Source organism: Chlamydotis macqueenii, chromosome 4, assembly GCF_036417535.1.
Source record: "Chlamydotis macqueenii isolate bChlMac1 chromosome 4, bChlMac1.mat, whole genome shotgun sequence".
Classification (NCBI taxonomy): Eukaryota; Metazoa; Chordata; class Aves; order Otidiformes; family Otididae; genus Chlamydotis; species Chlamydotis macqueenii.
This window is the reverse complement of record NC_141559.1, coordinates 65,672,480-65,697,267: the sequence shown is the minus strand read 5'-3', so window position 1 is coordinate 65,697,267 and position 24,788 is coordinate 65,672,480. Positions and strand designations below refer to the sequence as shown.

At 37.2% G+C, this 24,788-nt stretch overlaps 1 protein-coding gene across 1 annotated transcript in view; it reads left to right on the top strand.

Annotated features, from left to right (window-relative positions):
• The window catches only part of LOC104477048 (cytosolic beta-glucosidase-like), a 38,477-nt gene extending 16,314 nt beyond the window's left edge, over window positions 1-22,163 (top strand). Inside the window, 7 exon segments of the mRNA XM_086747680.1 lie at window positions 12,213-12,285; window positions 16,293-16,520; window positions 21,547-21,589; window positions 21,591-21,653; window positions 21,655-21,761; window positions 21,764-21,906; window positions 21,909-22,163. Of these exon segments, the coding sequence (XP_086603806.1) occupies window positions 12,213-12,285; window positions 16,293-16,520; window positions 21,547-21,589; window positions 21,591-21,653; window positions 21,655-21,761; window positions 21,764-21,906; window positions 21,909-22,163 (912 nt within the window).
• The last annotated feature ends 2,625 nt before the right edge of the window (window positions 22,164-24,788 follow it).

The window sequence follows — 24,788 nt, the reverse complement described above, 5'->3', positions numbered from 1 at the left end:
AGTTTTCACCCTTTCTTTAAATAGTGTTCTTTTCATGCTTAATTCTCTCTCCTTCCGTTTTCTTTAATTCGGGTCCTTATTTTCTAACAGCGAGATTCCCTCTCATCTCACCTGGCTAAGCAAGGCATAAATTACATTTTCCAGTGAGACCAATATGGACTCAAGTCTCTTTGTGAAAGTGACTAGAGTTTTATAGATATTTCCTCTGAGAAGACAAGATAGTACTGAGTCCTGGATCACTCTGTTGCTGTCAGAAGGAAATTAAATTGCCACCTTTAAAAGTTGAAATCATTCCTATTCTCAGATCAGGACAAGGAGGAATGAGGTGGGTTGTTCTTCGTGAAGAGGTGCATCATTGCAAACTTGGCTCTTGTTTTGGGCTGATCCTGCTAGTAGAGGGTGCTCTCCCTGAAGATTTATCTAACACCTTTTGCTTCAGATTTTTTTGAGGCTAGGAGTGCAAATATTGTTAGTTACCCAAGCTCAGCCGACACCTGGAAGCTCATTAGTTTACTGTAATTCCTTTGTGTGCCCCAGCCCTGTCTCAGCATTTCTTAGCATTTGCTCATCTGCTTTTTTTTTTTTTTACAAAAAGTAATCAACCTTCACATTTTGTAATAATTGGCATTTTCTGATATTTATTTTTTTAGCACCAATAATTCAAAGAGAGTTTGGCAGCCTCAGTTGATGTTTTTCCTTCACCTTAGAAATAATTAAAAGACATTTTAAAAATGAGCTATTATAGGTAGCTAGTAATTATAGTTCACACTTCTGTTTTGCCAGTCAAACAATTCAGAAAATCAATTATAAGGCAAATTATTAATTAATTAAGTGCTAAACATTTTTACGCTTTTATATCAGTTAGGCTTTTTTCTCCTGTGTTCAAACATTAAATCATTAATTGTTTTAAACATCACTTCATCAGCAGCAAACTCAGAGCAGCTGACATTTGTGTTTTGTTTATATATTGGATCAATACAACCAGCTGAAAACTTTCAGATCATTGATCATGTCATGTTCTGCTGAGTAATTGGCCAGTAAAACTGAATATTTGGAAACTGATGACTTAGTGGTTCAAGGGTCAGTCCAGTAAGAAACTGAAGCTGGCTGAAAAAGACTTTCTTTTCCTCTTTGTCTTTTTCTTCAGTAGGTGGTCTTCTGGATGATCTATGATCTCATCTCCAGTCTTTATGATGTTTTTCCTCTTTATTAATGACAGATTGTTGTTCTATAGATCACCTTACTCTCCTGCCTGTACTGCACTGTAAAAGTACTAGCAGTGCTATTCCAAATGGAGCACATAGTGACTTTTATAGTTTTCTTAATGTTTTCTTTCTGTCCTTTTCAGTTTTTTATGACTTTGTCAAACTTTCACCTTCACAGCTGAAATTTCTCAGATATGATCATTGACCAAAGGTCAGTTTTATCCTAGGTCACTTATTAAGGTTTAGAAAAAGAAAACATTTCATCCAGCTTTGTGATCTTAAGTCATATAACAGTTTGCTTTTTCTTATATGAAGGGTTGTGGATTTTTTTCTTACAGAGCTTTAAGCAGCACTCATATCGGAAGACTTTGAAATTTATCTTGGAGAACACTTAGTATAGACATGTTCTTTTCAGTGCTTTATTACCAGTCTGTTCCTATTTGGTAGAGTTATACAGGTTATCCAAGCTATGTTTCTTTTTCAGTGGTATGGGCCATGTGTGAAAAGAAGTAGAACTTTAAGAAATAAATGAAATTATGAGATTGCCAATGTTTGAAAACTTGAATTATTTCCTTTCCTCTTGGTGAGGTTCCTGTCTTCAGAATAAGTGCACGCAAACATTTATCTCGCTGAATGATGCAGTAGGAAATTGGCACCTAGGAAAGACTCCACAATGGTCAAAGAATTATAAAGAGATAATAGTGCCTGAAGAAGTAAGTGGGATGAGTGAACTTATGGGAGGTTACAGGTATCAGGTGTTGTGAGTGGGATAATGGTGTTGCTTCATACATTTCCCTGAATTAGGCTCAAATAACCAAACAGGTTTTTTTACTATCTCCAGCTTTCAAAGAAACTTATCATAGTGATGAATTTCTACACAATATATATACACAAACATAGTTTGAGAAGAGTTTGTATTGAAGTTTTAACGATTGTTGAGGGTATAAATTTTAAAGTGCTAGATGGGCGATGACAGAGATAAAACACAATGGAAAAATGTAGCAGTTTTTTGATGCTGTCCAATGAAGAAGCTACTGTTTGCAGATAGATTTGCCAAATCTGTTAAAATTCTAGTCCAATGCTTATCCACCCTCTTAGTAGACTGTGATCACAACTCACTTCAAAAGAAGTTATAATTATGTCTTTTATAAAATCACCTCTTTCCCTTACAGATTCACAGGAGAAATTTGAATGATAAAAAGGTAATCTCTAATGTCATTACAGCGTTCATGTTTGAATTGGCTGTATACTGAACACAAGCCTTTAAGATTTCCTTCTCCGCAAGAGCTGAGATTCTGTAATATTGTCTTTAATAGGCAATCTTTCAACTTTTAAACTTCTAAAATACAAAGTAAATTTATTGCAGGAAACTTGTTCTTGTGAAGTTATGGATGAAAAGATACATTTCAGCATCCACTCAGCAGTGCATACAGGTTACTGCATACAAAATGTTCAGAAAGGCAGAGCTAGGATATGTGATTTTGAGTTTCAGGTCTTCTTTGTGACATTTTAACATTTGAGTTATAAAGCTCCATTAATGTCAGTTTTTGAAGGAATGTACAAAGTTTCATATTCTGTTGAGCATTTCTACAGACATGCTTTCCAGAACAATGGAGCACTGTAAACTTACTTTCAGTATGTACGTAAATATAAAAGACAATTAAAGCTAACAAAAACACTTCTAGCTTTCCATTTTTACATTTATATATTGTAAAGCAAAACATCTATCTGCATGTTTTCCTAACTTTTCAGCAATGTGCTCAGTGCCAGATAATCCTGCAGTCAATATGAGAAGGTACAGATAGGTATTGTCTCCTGAAAAGGATATTTGCCTGATGAAAGATCTAAATGTGTTCCTAACCCTGATATTGATCTTTTGTATGGCTTTTTGAGAAATCATTTTTCTTTTCTTTAGGGACTCCGTTCTCCTGTACGGTATCTTTTCAGGGGCAGAGGAAGAAAATCTGTGAATCACAGCACTGGAATCTTTTTGCACTGGAATGTGTACTGGATTGTGGCAGGAAACAATTGATATCAATTGATTTTTTTAAGGATTGTTTGTCTTTTGACTGTGTTATTTCCTACTTATTGTGTTCTCTTTCCATTGTTCTAGCTGCGAACGCTTCTCATTTGAAAACACATTTAAGGGAAAAAAAAATCAAAAAAAGTGCAAAAAAACTAATATAACATTTTTTAAATACAGGAGAGAATAAACCAAGACCTAGAGAAATTTATGGCTCTAAAGTGTTCCATGCAAACAACCAGATATTGCAAGAAACAAAAGTTATACTAATCACAAGATCTTCTCTTAAGAAAATATTCCCAGCTTGCTTTATCATGCGGACATTCTCATTGAACTTTCCTAGGAGAACAAAGGTTTTGTTTTGTTTAAACCTTCTCCTTGAATGGCAAAGGTATGCTTAAGGCACTAATCCAGCTGTATAACAATTGCAAGCTTTATAACCAATAGCACATGGCAGAGCATGCTGAGAGATACACATCTTGGGTCTGTTCTAGGCATCAGTCCAAGACTCTGTGCTGTAATGCAAGAGAAATACAGAACCTGTAGTGTTTAGAAAACCCTTAGAAATCTTTTCTATAGCATATGTTAATGAGGAGTTGACTAATCTTGATTAGGAGAGGGACAGTGAAAGAAAAAAAATCCCAATCCCTTTTGCAATACCCATTTAACATTCCATTGCCATAGTGGAAGTTCAGCCATGTTGAAAGAAGACTGAGAAAATAGCTTTTAAAATATCAGTTACAGTTATATGAAAAAAGACATTTTGTTGGAGGAAAAAAATTGGGTACCATTCATGTGTTATATTTTATTCTCCTTTTATTCAGGTTGATTACATGGTTTATTTTGGTGAAAGATAAGACGTGATCCAACTTCCAATGACATCAATGGAAAGCTTCTGTTGATTTTGTTCATAGAGGCTGTGGCCATATAGAGTCCAAAATGGAAATCCTTTTGTATTCTACTTGTTCAAAGAGTGATAGAATTTGCATTTTTCCACTGCACTCCAAGGAGTTCCACACAAGTACATTTAAAAGGAAGAAAACAGTGCATATGGAAAGATAGGGTTTAAAAAAGAGAGAGATTATTATGACTTCTTAAAATTCTTTTTTTTTTTTTTTTACTGTTGAAAACTGACAGATCCATTAGAACCAAGGTATTTTGTCAGCATTGTGATACACTTTTTATCAATAAGATATCCAGAATGCAAAGAAAAGGAGAGGAATTTATAAGTTCAGTGCAGGTTAGCCAAGATATGCTGCTTAGGACATTCATCTGATTAGTGAGAAATACACATTCTAACCTGACTCAGGCGAAGTAAGAACTGGACTCTTTTTTTTGCAAATACTTCAGCTAACACCTCTACTACCTATTGCATCTGTTCTTCATTGTTTTGGACCACAAGTCTGATGGCCTTTTTCTTTTCAGGCTCAAATTTGTTCTAGTATGGATCAGAGGTGTCTGAAACATGATCTTTATTTTTGCAGGAAGAAAACAAGACAGCTTTAGCATCTCCAGACACTGAAGGAGTGAATCAAAATTGGGCCACCAATGATACATGCTTGTCAGCATACCTCTCTTGCCATATCTGTTAAGATTAATCAAAATTTGGACCTAGTATAAGCCTTGGAAGAAATATACTTTACATAAGCTCAGTGGAGAACTTGTTAGAGTTTGGTTGTATGATCTGCCAAAGATTCAGTCCACTTTGAGAACACTTCAGCTCCTCTCAGCTTCTTTGCATCAACTGGATTGGGCCATTCCTGCAGAGATTAAGCAGGCTCCATGCTAGAGTTCAGAGGCCAAATGAAACTTTCCCTGCCATTTTCCTACGGCTGCCAAAGGTTATGTAAAAAAAAAAACAAAAACAAAAACAAAAAAAGCCCCAGACACTAAGATCAGACATGCAGGCCAGAAGCAGAGTATAAAAATAATTTATAATCAGTAGAGCACACTCCTCTGTAGAACTTGGAACTCAACCTAAAGTTACTCAATCTTTGGCAAGGAAACAAATAACTGAAACCAATGGCAAGCTGTAGTAATAGTCCACATAAAAGGTAACAGCTTTCTATTGCGACAACTTCTTGCCTTGGCTTAGGCTGAGAGGAAAGGGGTGTGAATAGCAGCACCACCAGCAGACAGTTTTTAAGTACTTTTAATAAACTGCTATATATATTCTGCTCAAATAATGGTAATTTACAAAATCTACTTTTCAAAGGCTAGAAAATAAAAGCTTATCTCTGTGTCCCCCACGCCAATCTATGTCATAGATCATGACGTAGTCTTTTAATTACATAGACACCCACTATTTTTCTGCAGGCCTCCATGGGAATGTAAGAATGAGAAATATCTCTGAGAGCTCAGTATGTATGTTCACCCAGCCTTCACATCCTCACATTTTTAGCTGCTGCCTCCTACTGGATATTGATCACCCAACAGCCAAAAGCTTTAATACAACAACCATTACCAGGTCCATTCACCAGCCTAGTTTGAAAGAGGCACTTAAGACGGAGATACAAAGGAGCTGGATAAAAAAAACCAAACTTGCTTATCCATAAACTCCACTTTATTTTTTTTTTGTAGTATGCTTATAAGATTCTTCAGTATTTCATCAGAAGGGGAAAATGTGTGTGATTTCATGTACACCGTATGACTGCTCAATTTTGTCTGTACCAAGCTAAAGCATGGGGAAAGATCTAAAGAGCTCAAATTGAATGAGGTACTGTATTCATTCATGTGACTTCTTTGTTAAGTAGACAACCTCTGTGATGATAAAAAGGTCAGTGCTGCACCATTATACCTACCATATCCTTTAATCTTTTTTTTTTTTTATTATTTATGTGTTTAAATCAAGCAAAAGAGAGCTATGTTAAGCAGTTGGATTGATTTTTTTTTCTTTTGATTCTATTAATTTAGCTTCAGGGTCAGGTGTTTTATGTTATACCCAGAATAACATAATCCTAAAACATCACTGCACATCTGTAATACTCTTTGGAAGACCAAAAATATATATATAAAGCACAAGTTGTTTGAAAAACAACCTGTATTTACTGAATTCCGAATAGGTATTTGGATTACTTTGTCAAATTAAAGTACTGCTGTACTACTTATCTCCCTTTCCAGGTGCAAGCAGTAGTGTTCACTAATATTTTGCAGGATAAAAATGAAGACTACAATGGATAGTATTTCTTGCAAAAGGAAAAAAATATTTACAGCATAATGGAGTAGCACAAATCTTTTGAAAGGTAATGTCAACTACTGCCTCTCATAGTGTGCTGCTGCTTAAGAGTAGGTAGTTCTGTATTGCTGATATAGGGAAGTGAATTTTATGTAAATGCACTAATATAATGGGATTTCTTAATCCTGACTGGTGGAGGAAGCTTTTAAAGCATATTTGCTGAAGTCATAGTCAATGTCATTAGTCATAGTCAGTGACACTGGAAACAGCATTTCTGTAGGAAAAGAAAATGAAAGATTCAGTTTCACTGCTATAAAAACGAGTCACACTATTTCTAGCTAATTCTGAAAACAAAATATAGGACTTTACAGCACTGAATACATATTATAAATGTTGAAATAATTTAGTTTAGTCAATATATCTCCAGTATGAAATTGGTCTGAGCAATGGTCTGGTGTATGTATGTGTTAAAATAAGTAATAAAAAAAAAAAACTTGAAAGGAAAAAAAAACCCAGTAAGAAGTGTTAAGATTTTTTTTTTCTATATTATTAGTGTTTTGATGAGAAGACCTGCATAGAATTGGGAAAAATAAAGGGTTTCTATGATGATTCAGTTTTAAAAACAGGTTTATCTGATGATTCTGATTTTTGCTTTCTGGTGGATTTATGTATCTCGCTTAAAGCATTTCCCATATTATCGACATCTGTGTCTCCTCTGAGTGTATTCTCTGGTGCTTAATATTATAGTTGCACCTACTTTTCAGGCTGAAGACTTCTTGCCTTCTATTTTTAAAATGTTAACAAGTTTTGTTTAAAATCATTCAGACGTGTCATTCTAACCAGTTGCAGCCAATCTGATTAGGTCAGCAGATATTTTCCTGGCAAAATCATATTAAGCAAGTAGGTAGCTCTACAAATGTCTTGAAACTCTCAAGTTTCTGGAAAACTTAGGCAACTCTCCCCAAAACATTAGTGAAGGGATGCTGTCTTAGCAAAAAACAAGTTGCATTCAGAAGGGACCAGATGGTCTGTCTATGCTTCTGGTATTTTTTATGTTGGTTTCATATTTCATATATATCTCGTCCTCTTTTTTTATCCTGACATTTTTGCATGAAGAACCATTGCTTTTAAGCTTTTTCACTTAGAAGGTGAACAATGCAGAAACATGGAATGGCAGGACATGCTGAGATATAAATGAATAGAGCATGTTTTTACAGGAAAGGACTTTTGCCAGGTTTTCTACTGAAGTGTGCAAATTTAAAGCTGTGGATCAATGCCCTGCTCTCTGCACACTCAGTGCTGGGTCACAACATAGTGACAGTGACAAACTCCTGAGCGGCCAAGCCCACTTAAAAATGCTGTATGGAGGCACCCAGCAGTAAAGAACGACACCTTCAACAGCCAAGAGCTACCAAGGACTTCTGAAGACTGATGATCAGCATGGAATATCTGTATACTGTACATGGAATATACTGTACATCCTAATGCTGTGCTGCGCAGAATTGCCAAAACTGTCTCTTGTACAGGGAGTGATGTAACACTAGCTTGGCTCTCTACTATAACTTGTGTAGAGTTATTCACAGCAAGATTAATGTATGTGAGCTCCTCAACTGGAATTAACTTGCTCACAACTGGCTTCAGCTCTCCCAGATATTGTGCGCATATATCTGGTTTTGGAAAGCTCATAGCAGCTGGCATTACATTGGCAGTTTCCTCAGCAATATCAAAAAGTTCAAGCTGCATGATGCAATTACCAGAAGCAGTGGGAGAATATTTTATTTCTCAGTCTGTGCTCTTTTACGGTCTTTTAGCCAGTGGCTCACTGTTATGTCATGCACTTCATGAAGGACAACACTGTTAAATGGATGGCTTACTTTTAAGTTTTCTTCCTGGAAAAATTTGTAGCTGCAAAATCTGTAAACATCTGACTGGTGGTCTGTTTTTCCAGAGCCCAGACTAAATGCAGAAGATAGCTGTTCTAAGATGAGTCATTTCTTCTTTGCTTATTCTTTAATAGTTTTGCCCAAATTTCACTGTTTGTCTCTGCTGCTGGGTTACAGATTCTTGTCTAGTTTTCCTGATATTTGTGATTTTAAATATCTTCCAGTATTACAGCTCTCCAGATTTTTACCTGTTAGCATCTGTTGATTTTTTTTTACCCAAATATTATTCTTCTGTTTTCTAAACTGAATCTCATAGCAATATTCTGCCTGTGTTTCTAATCTTCCCGTGATCTCTTGTATTATTTCTCCATTTTCAGCATTGTGCTCAGCTCCTCCTAGTTTAATAGATCTGCAGATTTCATTAATGTACCATTTACTCCCTCTTCTAGCTCATTATTGAAGCTATTAAATGAGATCAGAAGTAATACTAATCTTTGTGTACTGCACTAAATGCCTCCCTTCAAAGTTATTGTTTATCATTACCCTTCATTGTTTGTCATCACCCTTCATTTCAGTCAACACGATAGTTCATTTCCAATTTGATTTAAGTTTGGGAACAGAATTTTGACACATTGGAGATGGGAAAAGAAAGGCTAATCAACAATCCAGCAGCGGCTTCTAATTAAGGCTCAATTTAGAGGATCAAAGTTAGGAGTCCTCTACTGCAGCCACAGTGTAATGTGGAAACTGTCTCCATAACTTAATTGAGAACACCTTAAGCTCACTGCTAAAATATCCTGAAGAAAACAGTATACTGCTAAAATGCAGACACATGACATTATAGCTTCTGCTCTCTATTCATTAATTTTGTATTACTATTAAAAAATCAAGTTTGTCTGCCACACTTCAAAGTGTTTTAGTAAATTTATTTTCTCAATAGCTGTTCCATTATGTTGCCAGGAAGGGAAGCTAAATTTATGGGCAGCAATTTCCAAGACAACTGACAGAATATGTGAACTTCTATCTTTGGCTGTTTCAGAGATGTACAGTCTTGCTTCCAAAGCAGCTATATCCTTCTTCTGTTTCTGCACAGTGTAAACTTTCAGGAAAGAGATTTAATTTTCACAACTCCTTGAAAGTTTAATTTCTAGATTCTGTAGTAAATACTATTAAACGTATTTATAATATGTCATTAGGAAACATTGATTCAGTCAGGAAAAACTCATTTTGATAAGATAAAATTCCTCTGATTATAATTAATCCCACATGACTTAAGGACTCAACACCAAATTCTGTTCATTCTTCACGTTAATATAATACCTAGCACTTTATAAAGTTGCCAACCCTTAGCATCAGGGCCAATTACTTTTGGTCTTTATTGATTTGCCAAAAATATCTTTACATTTGGATGTCCAAGAAGTCCTCAATTTTTCCTAGAAGTACTTGGCTTGAGTTCATTTAGTTATGTATAGTCTATGTCAGCGCAGACATAAAAACCCTAAACCTAGTCTGGAAAAAAATTGCCTCTAGGTAGAACTGAAATCTCCTATAGTTTTGTACTTATATGTGTTGAACAAAACAATGGGACAGTGAAATACTGAAATTTTAGGTTGGGGTCAGGTTATTTGTTAGATGTAGGGAAAATTATCAGAGTAAGAAGGCAGGTGCATCCTAAGGGGGTCTAATGGAAATATAATTGCAAGTCCTGCTACTGCAACAAGGAGTGGGTTCATAAGTCCAGAAATACAACCAGAAGTGGGGTCACAAATCTAGAAATTGGGTTGCCAGAAGAGTTTGAGATTAGCTGCTATAAACTCAGTTTCTCTGAATGTTGAAGCTCTGCATCTTTCAGTATCTGCCTACTTATCTGGCATAGCCTGCTATCTCATTACTGTGAATCTGCCTTAACCTCTGAGGCAAATTTTGTTCAGTCTTCCCCAGACTACTTATGGAATATTTTCCTCCCACTCAGTCTCTCCTAAAACCCATCTCTGTCTATGTTGATTCCTGCTAGGGAATCAGCAGTGACACTTTTCAGCCTTGTTTTTATGGTTAAGCATTTTTATAAAACTTTTTACTGGGTTTTTATTGCTACTATCTCCTGTCTTCCCTTCTTCCCCTATTATTGAGTTACATATTTATTATATCTCTTGTGAATTTGAATTTGTATGATTTTCTGGGAAAAGATTTAATATCACTTACATTTTCAAAGGTACCTACCAATAACATTTAATGATGTAAAAATATGCATAATTACTCTGGTTCATTAATACCTATTAATCATCAGTTAAGGTGTCCCTGATGAGTTTTACTGTTAACTGTCCAGTGCTTACCTTCTTGCAAATGAAAGCCTGAGGAGGCTGCTTCAACCAAAGAACATCAACTAGTTCATTGCACCAGTTTTTAGTCATCTGTGTACAACACGTAAAGGATATGTATGTTTGCCTAGACCATGTGTCAGCATGTTTTGGGAACAAGTTGGCATGTTGTGCCTAATTTCCCCCTTTGTTCCTTTGTATTCAAGGGGCTTTTACCTTTCCTTTGAAAGACACTTGAGGAAATGCATGCCTGCTGTGAAAGCCTGATTTATTTTGCATTGCATCTGCACTGTCTGGTTCTGCAATGTGCACTTTGGAATTAAATCAGCTTCTCTGCATCTCTACAAAGGATTTTTTTTCCTAAGAAGTTGACTCTTTCATTGTGTGTTTTCTGGTAGAAGCATGTGCATTAACTGTATTAGTGGCTTTTTTTCTGTGTATGTCAAGCTTTGTCTTATCTTCCTTATCAAAGAAAATACCACTTACTTGTATAATGCTTTGCAGGAGTTGGTCCTCACCCAGAAAGATTTCAAAATCAAAAAGGTGCAAGAAGAGTAAAGAAGAAGAAAAAAATAGTAGTGATCATACGTTATTACTTAGCAGTTCAATCAGTGCAGATGCTGACCTTGGGCAAAAGCAGTGTGAATATAGTATTATAATAATTGGAGAAAAAACTCCTGTAAGTCAAAAAAAAAAAGAAAAAAAAGAAAAAAAAATCGCAGTAGTGCCATCTAGTGTGCCAAGTGTCATAGTTTTCTGGGAAGGGACAGTTAAGTACTTTCAGTCCATCCCACCTGTTACACCCATACCCTGCCTCCTCCTCCTGCTGCTGCCCCCTCCTCAGCCTGCTGACAGGAGAGCAGTAGCAGCATTGACAGAAGGTGGAGGAAGAGACCTGAGGGCTGTTTTGCAGATGCCAGTTCTGGCACACATCCCAAAACGTTCCCATTGCTGCTCTAGAAAAAATGAGCATCAATGGGATTTTAAAGAAGAAGAAAGACAGCTATTCTGTCTATACTCCCATACAAATCTTCCTCTTCTAGTCACTTGTTTCCACTGCTAGATTTGTAATGGCTAAAACATCCTTTCTCACGTACTGCAGGCCAAATGTTTTGGTGTTGGGTGGGAGAGAAAAAAATAAAAATTTGATGCCAGAAAAGAAGAGGTGCTGCTGGTTTTTGAAGCTTACTGGAAGGGGTGGGAATGACTTTTTGCCTGGTGGCTAAAGGATTTACGTTGAGTTGAGCGTCCATAAAGTCCTTTGGCTGGGAGGTGGGAAGTGAGAGGGAAATGAAGAACAGGGATCTCTTCTGTGTGCTGATGTTTTGTGCTAGGTGTACTTTTACCGTGACCACTCCAGGCTTTTCCATTGCTGCCTTTTCCACTTTCACTGTTAGCTGGCTGAACATCTCTGCTTTAATCCCCAGATATGCGAAGTGCATGAGTTGCCCTTCAGTGTGTGAAGCTGCACGGGGTTTATTTTTGTCTTCAATATAAAATCTGCTTGTAACAAGTGGAAGAATGATCAAGCCAGAAATGGTTGTCTGCAAATGAAGCCCAAATCTCCATAGCATTGCATAATGCTGTGTATTCGCCTGTCCTCTGCAGCCGGTGCCAGAGGATATTGCTTTTCCAGTTGGATTTGCTTGGGGTGCAGCTACAGCGGCATATCAAATTGAAGGTGTCAATTTTTAACTGCCAAAGTGTTAAGGAAGTTTTAAGCAAACTAAAAGTCTATATCCAGGAAGGAGAGTGTTTGATCTTTGCCTTATTATGTAGATGCTGCATCTGATGCAAATCCATGTAGCACTTCTGTTTAAGCACTTATGGCCCAAGCAGAAAGAAGGGGGTGAAAGATGTTTCAAATTGCAGAAATATGGCTAGGTATACAGGGAAACAGAGGAGGACCCTTTCCTGAGCAATTGAGGGGAGGGATGAAAGGGAAGCAGAAAGAAGTAATTTTCCCACTAGTTCTTGAGTATTTCCTTCCTCTAGAGCTAATTTAAGTAGATTACTATCAACTATTCAAAAACTGGATGGGAGAACTACCTCATCAGACATTGGTACTCACAGGGGGTCCTCAGTTAGGAATTAATCTCCAAAGAATATGAAAAACAGTGAACTGAGAGGTCAACAGTGGGACTGGTGGAGGCCCTCCCCCAGGGACATATGTCATGTTCCCAACTGAAAGGAGGTGCTGATAAAGTGATTTGCGGAGCATGATAGGAAAATACGTGGCAGAGTAGGGAATGCAAACCCGTAAGGTACAGGGACACTTACAGCCACAACCATGCCAACATTTATCCCTTCATAAATGTGTGTTTAGAGACCTTTAAAATACATATAGATCTGATTTTCTCATATTATACCCTGCAGCATACAGGCACTTAGCTCCCATTGATTACAGTACCTAAATGGGAGTTGTAGATCTAAAATTGTCTTTGAGGATGTAGCCTTTAGTTCTTGGTTATTGCTGAAAGTGAGAGTACTTGCCCATGCTTGGTACCTTTTAACGAACTCAGTTAGCTTCACCTAATAGACTGAACAGCTCGCTGTTCCCGGGGAATCAATATTCTGGGCCAGATTCTATGGCGAGTCCTGCAATGCGCATAGCTCTGCTAACTAATTTTTGAAATGTGAATTGTGTGTGCATATAGAATGACATTATAATTTCCTGCCTTTTGAGTGGCTGATGTGCAACTTTAATGTTCTCTTAATGTATTTTTAATGAGCTTTCTTAAGGCTTCCGAGTGGGAGAAATGTAAAAAAAAAAAAATCTATAATGTGGTCTAGACAGTACTCCAATGACCCTTTTCCCACAGAAGTTAAGAAACTCAACAGGGAATTCCTCCTCCTGAAAGCCTGGGAAGCTGTGCAGCTTCCAACTTAGAGGCAGCATGATTGAAGCAATAGTTCTTGTGGAGTCCAAACTCAGTTGCTGCACGTTATCACAAGATACACAGTGGAGGAGGCAAGGGCTGACAGGCTACTTTATTTTTTACTGTCAGCTATGTATTTATGCACAGCATAACTTTCTCCACTCTGTATATCTCAAAGTGCTAAAAAATCATACCAATTGTACTCTGCATGCTCAAAGTGCAGATTTCAAAGGTTCATGACTCAGTCAAATCAGAATCAATTTGCACCAGAACACTCAAAAGCACTTCTTCTTACTGAGGGCCATTTCTATGCTAAATTTCAACTCTCTGCTTGATTTTTTTTTTTTATTTGAGAGAGAGAGGGGGAAAAGTTGCAAAAAATTATTGTAATAGTAAAAGTGGTTTTCTTAACTTCTTTCATATGTCAAATAGTTGAACTGCATTAATTCAAACAAAATTTCACCTTTCGGGAAGAGACCAGGCCAAGAAAATTTCACTCCAAAAGGTGAAGGCACAACTGAATAAGAAGAAACGCTAACTTGGGAAAGTACATGAAAACTTAAATACTCTGATCAGTAATATTCCTGCTTCACTACCTTCACTTAAAAGGAGAAACTTTCTATCTTATTCCAAGTTATGTCTACAGTGTGGACCGCTGTGCAGCGTGGAGGTTTCTGAGCAGGCTTCGAGGTGCAAGCTCAGTTCACTGAAGCAGAGCAGAGCTCTGTGCAGGCTAATTGTGGCTCAGCAGGATACATCAGTGTGCGCCAAGCTTTCTGTTGCCTTGGCTGGATGGCTTCCTGCACCACTTTATTTAGCTAGCTCAGATGCTCCGCACTGTATGGAGAGGCTCTTCAAACAGCATGAGGAGTGCTTGAAAGTGGGTCTCTGCCACAGCCCCAGTCAGGGCTTTATAGTGGCGAATGACCACTGGAGTATTACTGTCATACTCTGCTGAAAATCAAATGCTTCTCCCCCTCCCTCCCACCTCCTTTGCTGAGGGAAAGCAGACAAAAAATAAATCGTTCAGTATCTGCATTAGCTGCTAATTCTTAAATGAAGATGTATAGCTGCCCATCATGGCAGCTTTTACCTTCCCTTCACTGCCACCGTAGTGAAAAAGGAGCTGTATCATATCGATATGGTGCAGGAAGCTTGCTTTTAAAGGCTTCTAAATTCTAGGTACCACCAAAGAATTACTATTATTTGTTATTTCCTGCACTCCTCTAAAATGACTATTTATTTCGGCAGGCCTATTTAAAATCAGAAGCAGGATACAGAAAACTTTTAGTACTGTATTTTTCCAAGGAGCATACAGACAGAGCACAAAGTCAGTGATAAAATCTGAGATTAAGAGAAAGTCAAACTATCTGGATCTAAAATTTGACCTACTTTGAAGGTTGTCCCATATAAGAGTTTAATTTACTGACCAACCAAATGTAGATGTATCGGTGTTCTTGTGCTGCAATAAAATTCTGTAAAGAACATGAAATGTGACAATGATCTTTGAAAAGCTAGGTTATAGAAGTGATATTACAAATTTTAGTAATGCTTTAAATTAAGTGTCTTCAATATGCTTAACCTTGCATTAAACTTAGATTTAATAAGACAGATGTGTATTAAGTACTGAACATACTTAAGGGAGCAATCTAGCGTTGGCAGGGGATGGACTCAATGACCTCCTAATAGTTCTCCTCCATCTCTAATTTCTATGGTACTAATTGATTATTAAAACACTTTTATTGAGGATTGATATGTAGCTATTATATAGTTATTAATCTTACAACCCAACTGATATTTAATTTATACATGATTTTAACACACAATGTCATTTTAGTTTTTAAAGAGTAACCCTGGAACAATGCATCCAGTGGAGCTCTGAAAAAACTTGCTGGTAAATGAGGTTGGCCATTTTGGGGTTATATGGAATTTTATGATAAAATGACAGTTTGCAGGGGTGTAAGTTTACAGAGGTCTCCACATTAAAAATGAAATGTTTGCCTCAGCTACAGCATTGCTCTAGAAAGACAAAGAAGCTTGTAATTTAAGGTGCATTTATTTTGTTTAAATACAATGTGATATTAGTACTGTGTAATCTCAAACAGCAGCTACGTTTTTGAATGTTTTGAAGTTAATCTGTCTATCTCAATTTGGGAATTGCAAGGAAATTTCCCAAAACTATGAAAGTGAAGAAAATGGTGCAGGAGTTTTGAGCATTGAAAATTCATTTCTGTGAATGTTTGGCTAAGCAAAAAGCAGAAGTTTTGCAGAGTTGTGTTATTAATTCAGCTTGTATATGCCTAGGGCCATGGCTCATAATGGCATTCCTTTCTTTGTAACAGACTGTCAGGATTTTCAAAGGACATCCAGAAAGCTATAAGTGCCTATTTGTTGGATATATTTCTCATACCCAAAAGGCTTTCTTTGGTATGGACTGATCTTTTACATTTATGGATGGAAGCTGCATTAGAAAATGCCCTTTGTGAAAACCTGTAATATCTCAAGAGCTGCAAACATCTGATTTGTGGCTAAGGAAATATGAAGAGTCTCAGAACATTGAATGCTTTTTAAAACAGGATTTCCAAATAATTAGCAGCAAGCAAAAATATGAATAACTGCAAAATCTAATGCAAATACGTACTAATGCTTGAAAGTTCCTAGTTACTTGAAATGATATGGAGGGGGGAATACTGCTTGATTTGCTAATAGAATTTTAAGGGATTTGTGCCTACTTTATGATAAATATTGATATTCAACATATGTCTTTTGATGTCAGAAGTGTAACGACCAAGTTTTGTTTTTCAAGCAGAAGGCTGGAATGCAGATGGAAAGGGCCCTAATCTCTGGGACACATTCACCCATCAGGGAGGAGATCGAGTTTTCAAGAACCAGACTGGTGATGTAGCTTGTGGCAGCTACACTCTGTGGGAGGAAGATTTGAAATGTATCAAACAGCTTGGATTGACTCATTATCGCTTTTCTCTTTCCTGGTCACGTCTGTTACCTGATGGGACGACAGGTTTCATCAACCAGAAAGGCAATTGTTTCTTAAAAATAGAAGGTTGCAGCTTTAATTCAAGGTTATTGCTGCAGTCTGGCATAATTAATCCAGTATGCTATTCTGCAGTGTAGCTTTGAAATTGCAACTTTTTTTCAGAGTAATTATGGGATGATTTTTTTATAGGTTTGCAACAACTTACTAATTAATATTCTGGATCCCCTTGGATAGCACAATCTTTTGGGATAGGATTAGTATTATGTTTCCTATGTATCTTTTTGCTTACTCTAGTTTTTTTAATTGTAACTCTAAATCATTTTGCTTCATCAGAATGTTTTTACTTACAGGGATCCTAGCCATGAGGATATTTTTGGATGGCTTACAATAGACAAGTATCTTATTTGGCAAATGCATATAGATAGTTTATCAGTATACTCAGATGTACTGAACTTCACATCGACTATTTTGCACCGAGGGATGTACTTTTCCCAGATATTTTCTTTAGCAAATTAGAGAGGATTCTTCAGACTCAGCTAGGAACTGTGTTTAGTTCTCTGACAAACACAAGACAGTCCCTGCTTGGAGAGAGGAGTTTTCACAGTCTCAGCAGATGATGTAAAAGAGAAAAGGGACACAGCACATAAACAAGCTGGTCAGATCGCTGGAAGTCTGTTACATTTCTGATTTGTTTATTTTAATTCCATTGGTATAGACTGGGGAAAGATGAAGGTGACTCACTAGGAAAAGAGAGGAAACAGCAGCTCAGCTTTGCCTGCGTAAAGCAGGGAATGAAAGAAAGAAGACATAAAGAGAATTTGAAGAATAAAAGCAACTGAAGCTGAACCAGAAAGGATGGGAGAATCAAAGTAGTTGGCTGAGGTCTCTTGTATGCTTGGAGAATAATGTTCCAAGGAGAAAAAAAGCAAAGTAAATTTGGATGAAGCTCTGAATCTCAATTCTGCCTCCTCCTCTTCTGAATCTCAGTTCTTCCAAGAAGATATATATCTTTATACTTCTGGGACAGTGTTTGCCGTGGCAATTCTTTTCTTCCCCTGGTCTGAAGATTGCAAAGAGGGGAGGCTACAAAGGGAAAGAATTTCTTAGAAGATACTCTTCAGGTTATCCTGATCTGTACTAGGAAGATACCAGCAGAAGCAATATTCTTCTGCAGAATGTTGGTCATGTAGTGTTTGGCTGTTCAATAGGCAGCAGCCTGTCCTCTGCATCCTGCAGATTATGATTTTCACCAGAGAATGGAGGAGCCTTTGTTTCAAGAATTCAGAAAGAGGGGGCTGGTAAATCTGTTGTGAACAGACCAACCAGCCATTTTTCCCTGCAGAGCATGACTGCAAAAACCATGCCAGGATCCTGGAGAGGCTTGAATGGAAGCCTTTCCTTTGCCACCAAAATTTACAATATACGGCCCACTTTCACTGGCACAGCTTACCCTTCCCTAGGAATGCTTTTTATGGTGTGCTGAATTTAAATTTGGCTGAGTCCTTGTAGTTTCTTTCCTGTACTGATATTCCTTCAGCTGGGGCTGCAGGCACTGAACAACCCCACAGCCCTGCCTACCGAATGGGCTTTGTTATTCAGACGTCAGAGTGGGAGATAGCAAGCGGACATTCTGAATGCACTTCGTAAGGAAAGCTAACATTTTGACAAAACTCAGCTGTAATTTCAGAAAATGTTCACTTGATCCCCAGTATAAGCAGTTGCCTGATTAATATTATGAACTTTACATTTAGCAAAAGGGCATTGGAGGAACTCCAAGTAGGCCAGCTTTCATTAGGCAGGAGTTCACTTCTCTTGTGCAGTGATCTGTTGAAGCAATTGTAACTGCATAGCATGGAAAGGCCATCATCTTCTATATAAACATTTTTACAAAGAGCATGTGAAGAATTAGAAAGCTTAGAGCAATGTCCTTTCAAGTAAAATCATTCACACCAACTGATTCACTACCAATTTCACACCTAAGACATAGGACATTTGAAAACCTTTAAAGCCATTCTGTTTCTAACTCGGTGGAAGTAGATACTTTTAAAGCAACAAGGCTGTAGGTGTACTATGCCTAAGACATGTCAGGTTTTAGGTTAAAACTTACACTACATTTGTTTTAAAGTATTTGTGTACATTTATTTTTACCTTAGAAAATGCCCCGAGCAGAACAAGTTAGCTTGCTGAATGCTGGGTGTCTGTGTGGAGCGAGACAGAAGTAGTAGACATGAGGGTATTGAATTTGAGAGAGTTTGATGTTGTGCCTCGCTTCAGGATGAAGGTAGGGAATCATGATGGGGAGAGAAGATGACAGAGAAAAGAAAAGAACAGTCCTTCACTTTCCACTGACAAAATGCTCCTAATGTCTATAAGCCCAAAATTTTGGAGTGTCTCCACAAAACCCTTTATACACGCTTTCTTGGAAGAATGTTTTCTTTTGTATTTCTTCTTCTAGCTGACCCACAGGTACAGCCAGAGAAACTAAATCAGACTCCTCTGGAAGAGATGAGACAGTCTGGAAATTTGACTTGACATTTACATTTTTCAGGGATGAAGTTCTAGTTCTTTTTATTTCTTAACGCAAAGCATAGATCTTCTCAAATATTGGTGTTTAATTGAGATGTAAAAAATGAATGATAGCTGGTTGCACTTAAGTGTTATAAATTGTACCAGGTAATTTATAATCTGAAAATTAGAATCGGAAATGCTAGAGTCTTCTAGGCAAGCATTACTCTTAATATGGTAGAATAGGATCCTGTACCAACAAAGGATTTCTTTTTTCCAAGTTTAAGCTTATGTAGTAAACCTTCCAGTCCCACCAGCAAACTCTTTACACACACCCAGTCCCACTTAAGTCAAATAGGTCCCTGTTCAAAAGTAACAGTAACAAACTATATTTGCTCATAATTGCTCTTGCAAATTGCAAGAATTTGCCTTTCGAAATTTAAAATTCTGGTATATTCCTTCCTATTTTACATGAGTGAATTCTCAGGCACAGGCACGTATACCCTCAGAATTTAATGTGTTTTTCTGGTTGCTGCATTCAGAAGGGAAAGCAAACTACCTGTGAGATTTATTATGAATTACTTTCTGAACAAACTTATTGAGTCTTGCTGTGCTAAAGGATGTACATGTACCTGTTTAGCAGAAGGCACTGTCTAAATCTAGGGTTCATAACTGATTGCTGCAGTATATGTTATCTTACAAAAGCCATTTGACGGAAATCCTTACGATCAGTCATTTCAGGTTAGGATAATTTGAAGTCTAACACTGTCCTTTTAAGAAGATAGTATAGGCTTCTATATTGGCATTTTAAAATATCAATACACAGTAAGCTGAACCTGAAAATACCAGGGAATATATAGTACAATATAGTACAGACATATTTACTAATGAACAAGTTTTTTCCTTTGGATTAAAAAAAAAAAAAAAAACAAACCAAACTGATTCAGAAACTGTAGGAATAATAATCTAAACCATACATAACCTCCTAGGCATACATTTTGTTAACCTTTGCAGCTTAGTCTTCCTGCTCCTCCTTTCTGCTGTGTTTTCAGCTTCTTTAGACCTTTCTCAGTTCCGGGTTTCAATACAGCAAGCATTGGGATAGACATTTCATACTCACCTATGTCTTATTAGGATATGTGGTAGTCTAAGACCCATAAAATTTTTATGAATTTTAGGTTTCTAGGGTTCTTAAACACTTTGGTATATTTAGCCTAAGTCTCTAAAGGAAAAGCTGACTGATTTCTACATTCCACCAGCATGATGGAGACCTATTCCTGGCTGGAGCCTCTTAGCTTAAGAAATAATTCAAGGCCACTGTTGGCCTTTTCCAATTACTGCACTAAATCAGATAGTTCAAGTAAAAGAGCAAGCTAATTGATACTCTTTGAACTAGAGCTTATGATGTGTTTTGCAATATCCAGTGTTTTCAGAAGGCTTAAAAGCAATGGAGTTGTGTTTGGATGTAAGCAAAATTAAAAATGCCTATATGAGAGATTAAGGTATCCTAATATTTAAACTTACAGTGACCTCTCAGCAGCATAAAAATAGTCCTTTAGGAAACATATTGATGTCAGCCACTACTAAATCTGAACAGAAGGTGAATTCCTTTTAAGCCTCTAGAAATACATCCCCAGTACTGGCCAGCAAAAGCACCAGATTTAGCAACACATCCAGGAAATTAAAGTTGATCTCTGTGTTATCCAGGTGGGACAAGAAAGGTTGGAAGTCATGAGCTTTTACAGAGATGATCTAATTCCTTCCTGCATTTAGAGGGACTGCGCCGTCTGCAGCAGTGGCAGTGTAGAAGGAAGAGAGCTGGCTTCTTGGATAAACTATTGCCAAGCCGTTCAAATTGGTGGCTAAAGAGACCAGTGCCCTGAACAACATCTACAATCTAGTAAAGCCCAATGAAAAGCCTTAAATGTCATATAGATCTAATGAGAGAACCCTTGAATATACACCATTGCAAAATATTAAATGCATTGACAATATCTTCTTTGTCCTGAGGCTGGCACAGACAGTGCTGGAGAATGAAACAGTCTAGAGGAAATAGCTCACCCAGCTAACCAAGCTCAAAACGTAAAAGATCAGCTTAGTTACCTTGCCGAGTGTGGCACCAAACTTGTTCGAAGACACAGTTCTCAAAGAGAGCAATACTTTCATTAGAACAAATCTACCTGTCAGGCTCCCAAGTGTCAGGATTTTTCCAACATGCTTTCATCTTGTACATGCAGCCAGGCTGCCATTCAGGCATTTAAATGAAAGGATTATATTTTCTTGTGACCAGCACCCATCAGAATTATGTTCCCCCTGGGGAGTTGCTGTCCACTGATCTATTTTGAAAATTTGCATCCTCATTTTATTTTATGTGCCTGGTTGGAAGATTTTGTATGCTGAGCATTTTTGCCAACTCTGGGGTCTTGTAACAGTAGTCAGCACGCAGTAGAGAGGAAATATTTGCATCTCATATCAGAGAAAATGTGCAGTGAGATTTCTTCATGTGTTAAAATGTAATAAAGTTATTAAGTTAACCCTTCTTTGTTTCTTTTAATATTTTCAGGAGTCAATTATTAAAGCAAAATCAATAACCTGGGAAATGGCATCCTGCTCCTTGTATCATTTTGGCTTGCCTTGATCCTTAGAAGATGAAGGTGGCCGGAGATCTGAGATTTGATATTCATGCAAACTATTGCTTCAGAACATTTAGAGACTGAGTGATCACTATTAATGAGCCTTATCTTGTTGCTATAGGTGGTTGTGAAAAAGGTGTAGCCCCAGCATTGGTACGAAAGCTTACAAGGCAGTTTATAATGTGATAAAAGCTCATGCTAAGCCTGACACAGTTGCACTAAGATATTTGGAGAAAATAATGTGGACTTTTGTCTATGGCTCTGAACTCAGATTGGTAGAACCTCTATGAATTCTGTAGCAGATCAAAATGCAGCTAGAGGGTACCCGTCCTTTACCTTAGATGGGTTTGTCAGGACAATATTTACTGATGGTGAATATCCAGCCATAATGAAGTCCCAGATTTCTGCAATGCATTCAAAGCAGAGTTACTTATCATCAAGGTTTCTGAAATTTACTAAAGAGGAAAAAAGTATGATAATGTGTGCTACTGACTTCTTTGCTCTGACAGTTAAACTTAAGACCAAGAAAATGCAGACAAGATGCTAAGTGTTTCAATGGACCGTGAAGCTGAGCAAATAATGGATCCTTCTTGGCCTGCTGCAACTGGGAGTTTATGGCTAGTACCATAGGGTTTGCACTGACTTCTGTGTTATATCAAGGAATGACCTAGGGTTGAGAAGACCATTTTACCTTAGCTAGCCAATGAGGAGATCTGAGAATCCAGTGAGGAATACTGCTGATTTTTTTTTTTTTTTTTTTTGGAGGAGCCCATCTGGATAGCAGAAGACATTGTACAAGATATAAATAAACAAGTCACCTTGGGATTCCTAATTTAATTTTTTGCATGCTGTCTATAAAGAGTAGAAGCCTTAGTGTTTTCTTATTGCCTTTGTACTTGATAGCTCTTTTACAGTTTGAAATGACACGCCAGTGTTATATCATCTTTTGAACTCCAGAAATGATCTTTCTGATGCCAGCAGTAAGGCTTTCCTGGCATGCATCTACTCCTGGCAATGGGACGTGTGGTGCTGTACCAACTGCCAGTACCAAGGGGTTAAGGAGCAGTGACAATAAGCAGATGCTAATGCAGGAAAGATATTTTAGTCTTCTCATTAAAATAAGTCATTTCACTGTCTTCATGGATATTTGCACAGTTTTGCTTTTCCATTGTTAGTCATAAAAGGTCAGCTCATGGAAAATTAAGTTAATAGGGTCAGTGCAATTTGATGAAAACTGGTTTTAGTTTGTAGTTTAGAAAAGACAGAGGGTAATGCATCTGATTTTATGGGCTTTCTTACATCTGTTCTGAATAAAACTTCTGCTCTCTTTTTCTAGGATACATATAATAACCTTGTAATTTACATCACTGAGAATGGGTTTTCCCAAAGTGACCCTGCTCTACTTGATGACAGTCAACGATGGGAGTATTTCAGGCTGATTTTACAGGAAATTTTAAAAGGTACCGTTTAAAATGATGAAAGATAAATTGTGCAAACTTAACATAATTTTACTTGGTGCTTATTTGCATTCAGCAATGACCAATGATTCTTGAAGCTAAAACTGACATAAATCAGAGTAAAGTGATGTGATCAGAAAAAAAAAAAACTGTTTAGCTGAAAGGAAAGCAAATAGTTTTAATCCTGCTTTCCCATCTTGGGGTGGAAACAGATTAAAAGTTGTTCCATACATACATTAATTCTAAACTCAGTTTTGCAGAGCCATAGTTCTTCATTGAGCAAAGCAACCACATTGATCTTTGAAAGTGCTCATTGTTCGTACTTCTCATTGTGAAGGATGTAAAGTTGAGTGCATCTAAAAACCTGACCATTACATCTCATAATATCCTTACAGAACACAGCCTCCCATACACAATGAGGTCTGTGTAATAATTCATTTCTGTACAGGGCCATTAATTCTTTATAGCTCAGCTTTTGCCTTTATGTGAGAATGGCCAAAAGTGTTTAGCACTGGTGAAGCTCTTTCTTTTAGAAGATGCTTTACCATTAGTTTTCATAGAAACAAAACTGTTGCAATTTCCAATCTTCTGGAAATTCCTTCCCTACCTTCCTTCTGCTGGTAGTATTCTCTGAGGTAATTTACAGGGAGTAGATCTTCTCGTTGTGTATCAACTGAACTGTAATTTAAAATACCAATTCATTTATATAACAGCTAGTCTCCCTGTTATATTTGTCCAAAGTAATCACAGTCATGAATGTCATATCATAGTTTAATAGGGTTTTTTTTGTAGCCATTCTTCCATTTTCATGCTTCTTTTTCCCTTTTGCTATGTTTATATTCTTTATCATTGTTTATATTCTTTATCATTGCTATGTTTATATTCTTTATCAATGTTTATTTAAAAGCTACCATTCTTCTTCCTTTTCATTTGAAGCAGCAATTTAGACTTGTCATCCATGCCAATTAACTTTTTTTTTTCTCCAACTAAATAGAATAGGCAAAGGACCATTTTCTGGCACTGAAACCAGGTGGTAGGGCCTGCTTCTATCTGAAGCAGACAGACAGTCTTCCAGCTGCCTTTGGAGAGCACTTCCTTGGCTGTGCCATATCTGGCCCCAGGCCTTGTCTGGAGAGTCATAGTTGGCATCGGACAGCAGTTTTGTTAAGGAGTTTTGTTGACTTAGAACGTTGCTGGGTTTTACTTTCTCTAAAGATGAAGAATTAACTAAACATTTGATTCGTACTGTTTGAGGAAATGAGATTAATTTACCAAATCTAGTTGTCTTACAATGTAAAAGGGCTTATCCTGCAGTAAATATTTAGAGTAGGTGGAACGAATCACACATTAGTGCATTGACACAGTTCTCTTCATGCATAGTTAGGAAATGAAGGGGACTCTGAGGTAGATGCCGATATGGGAGACATCAAAAGTTGGGAAAAAAAACCACCTTTGTCATTTGTTCAGTCCAACAAAGCTTTTAAATGTGTATGTGGTCTCACTGTAGTCAGTGCAACCTTACACAGGTTTAGTTACCTACACAGTTTGACATTAAGTTGATGTTTATTATTTTATCCAGTAAAAAGCATGGTGGAACACTGGTTGAAATAGGCCTCTGTATGCAAAGATGATATAAATAGGCACTTTATGAAGAAATGCCGGTAACATTATCCTCATGTAACTTCTCTCCTGCTACTCTGAGTAAACAGTTTGTT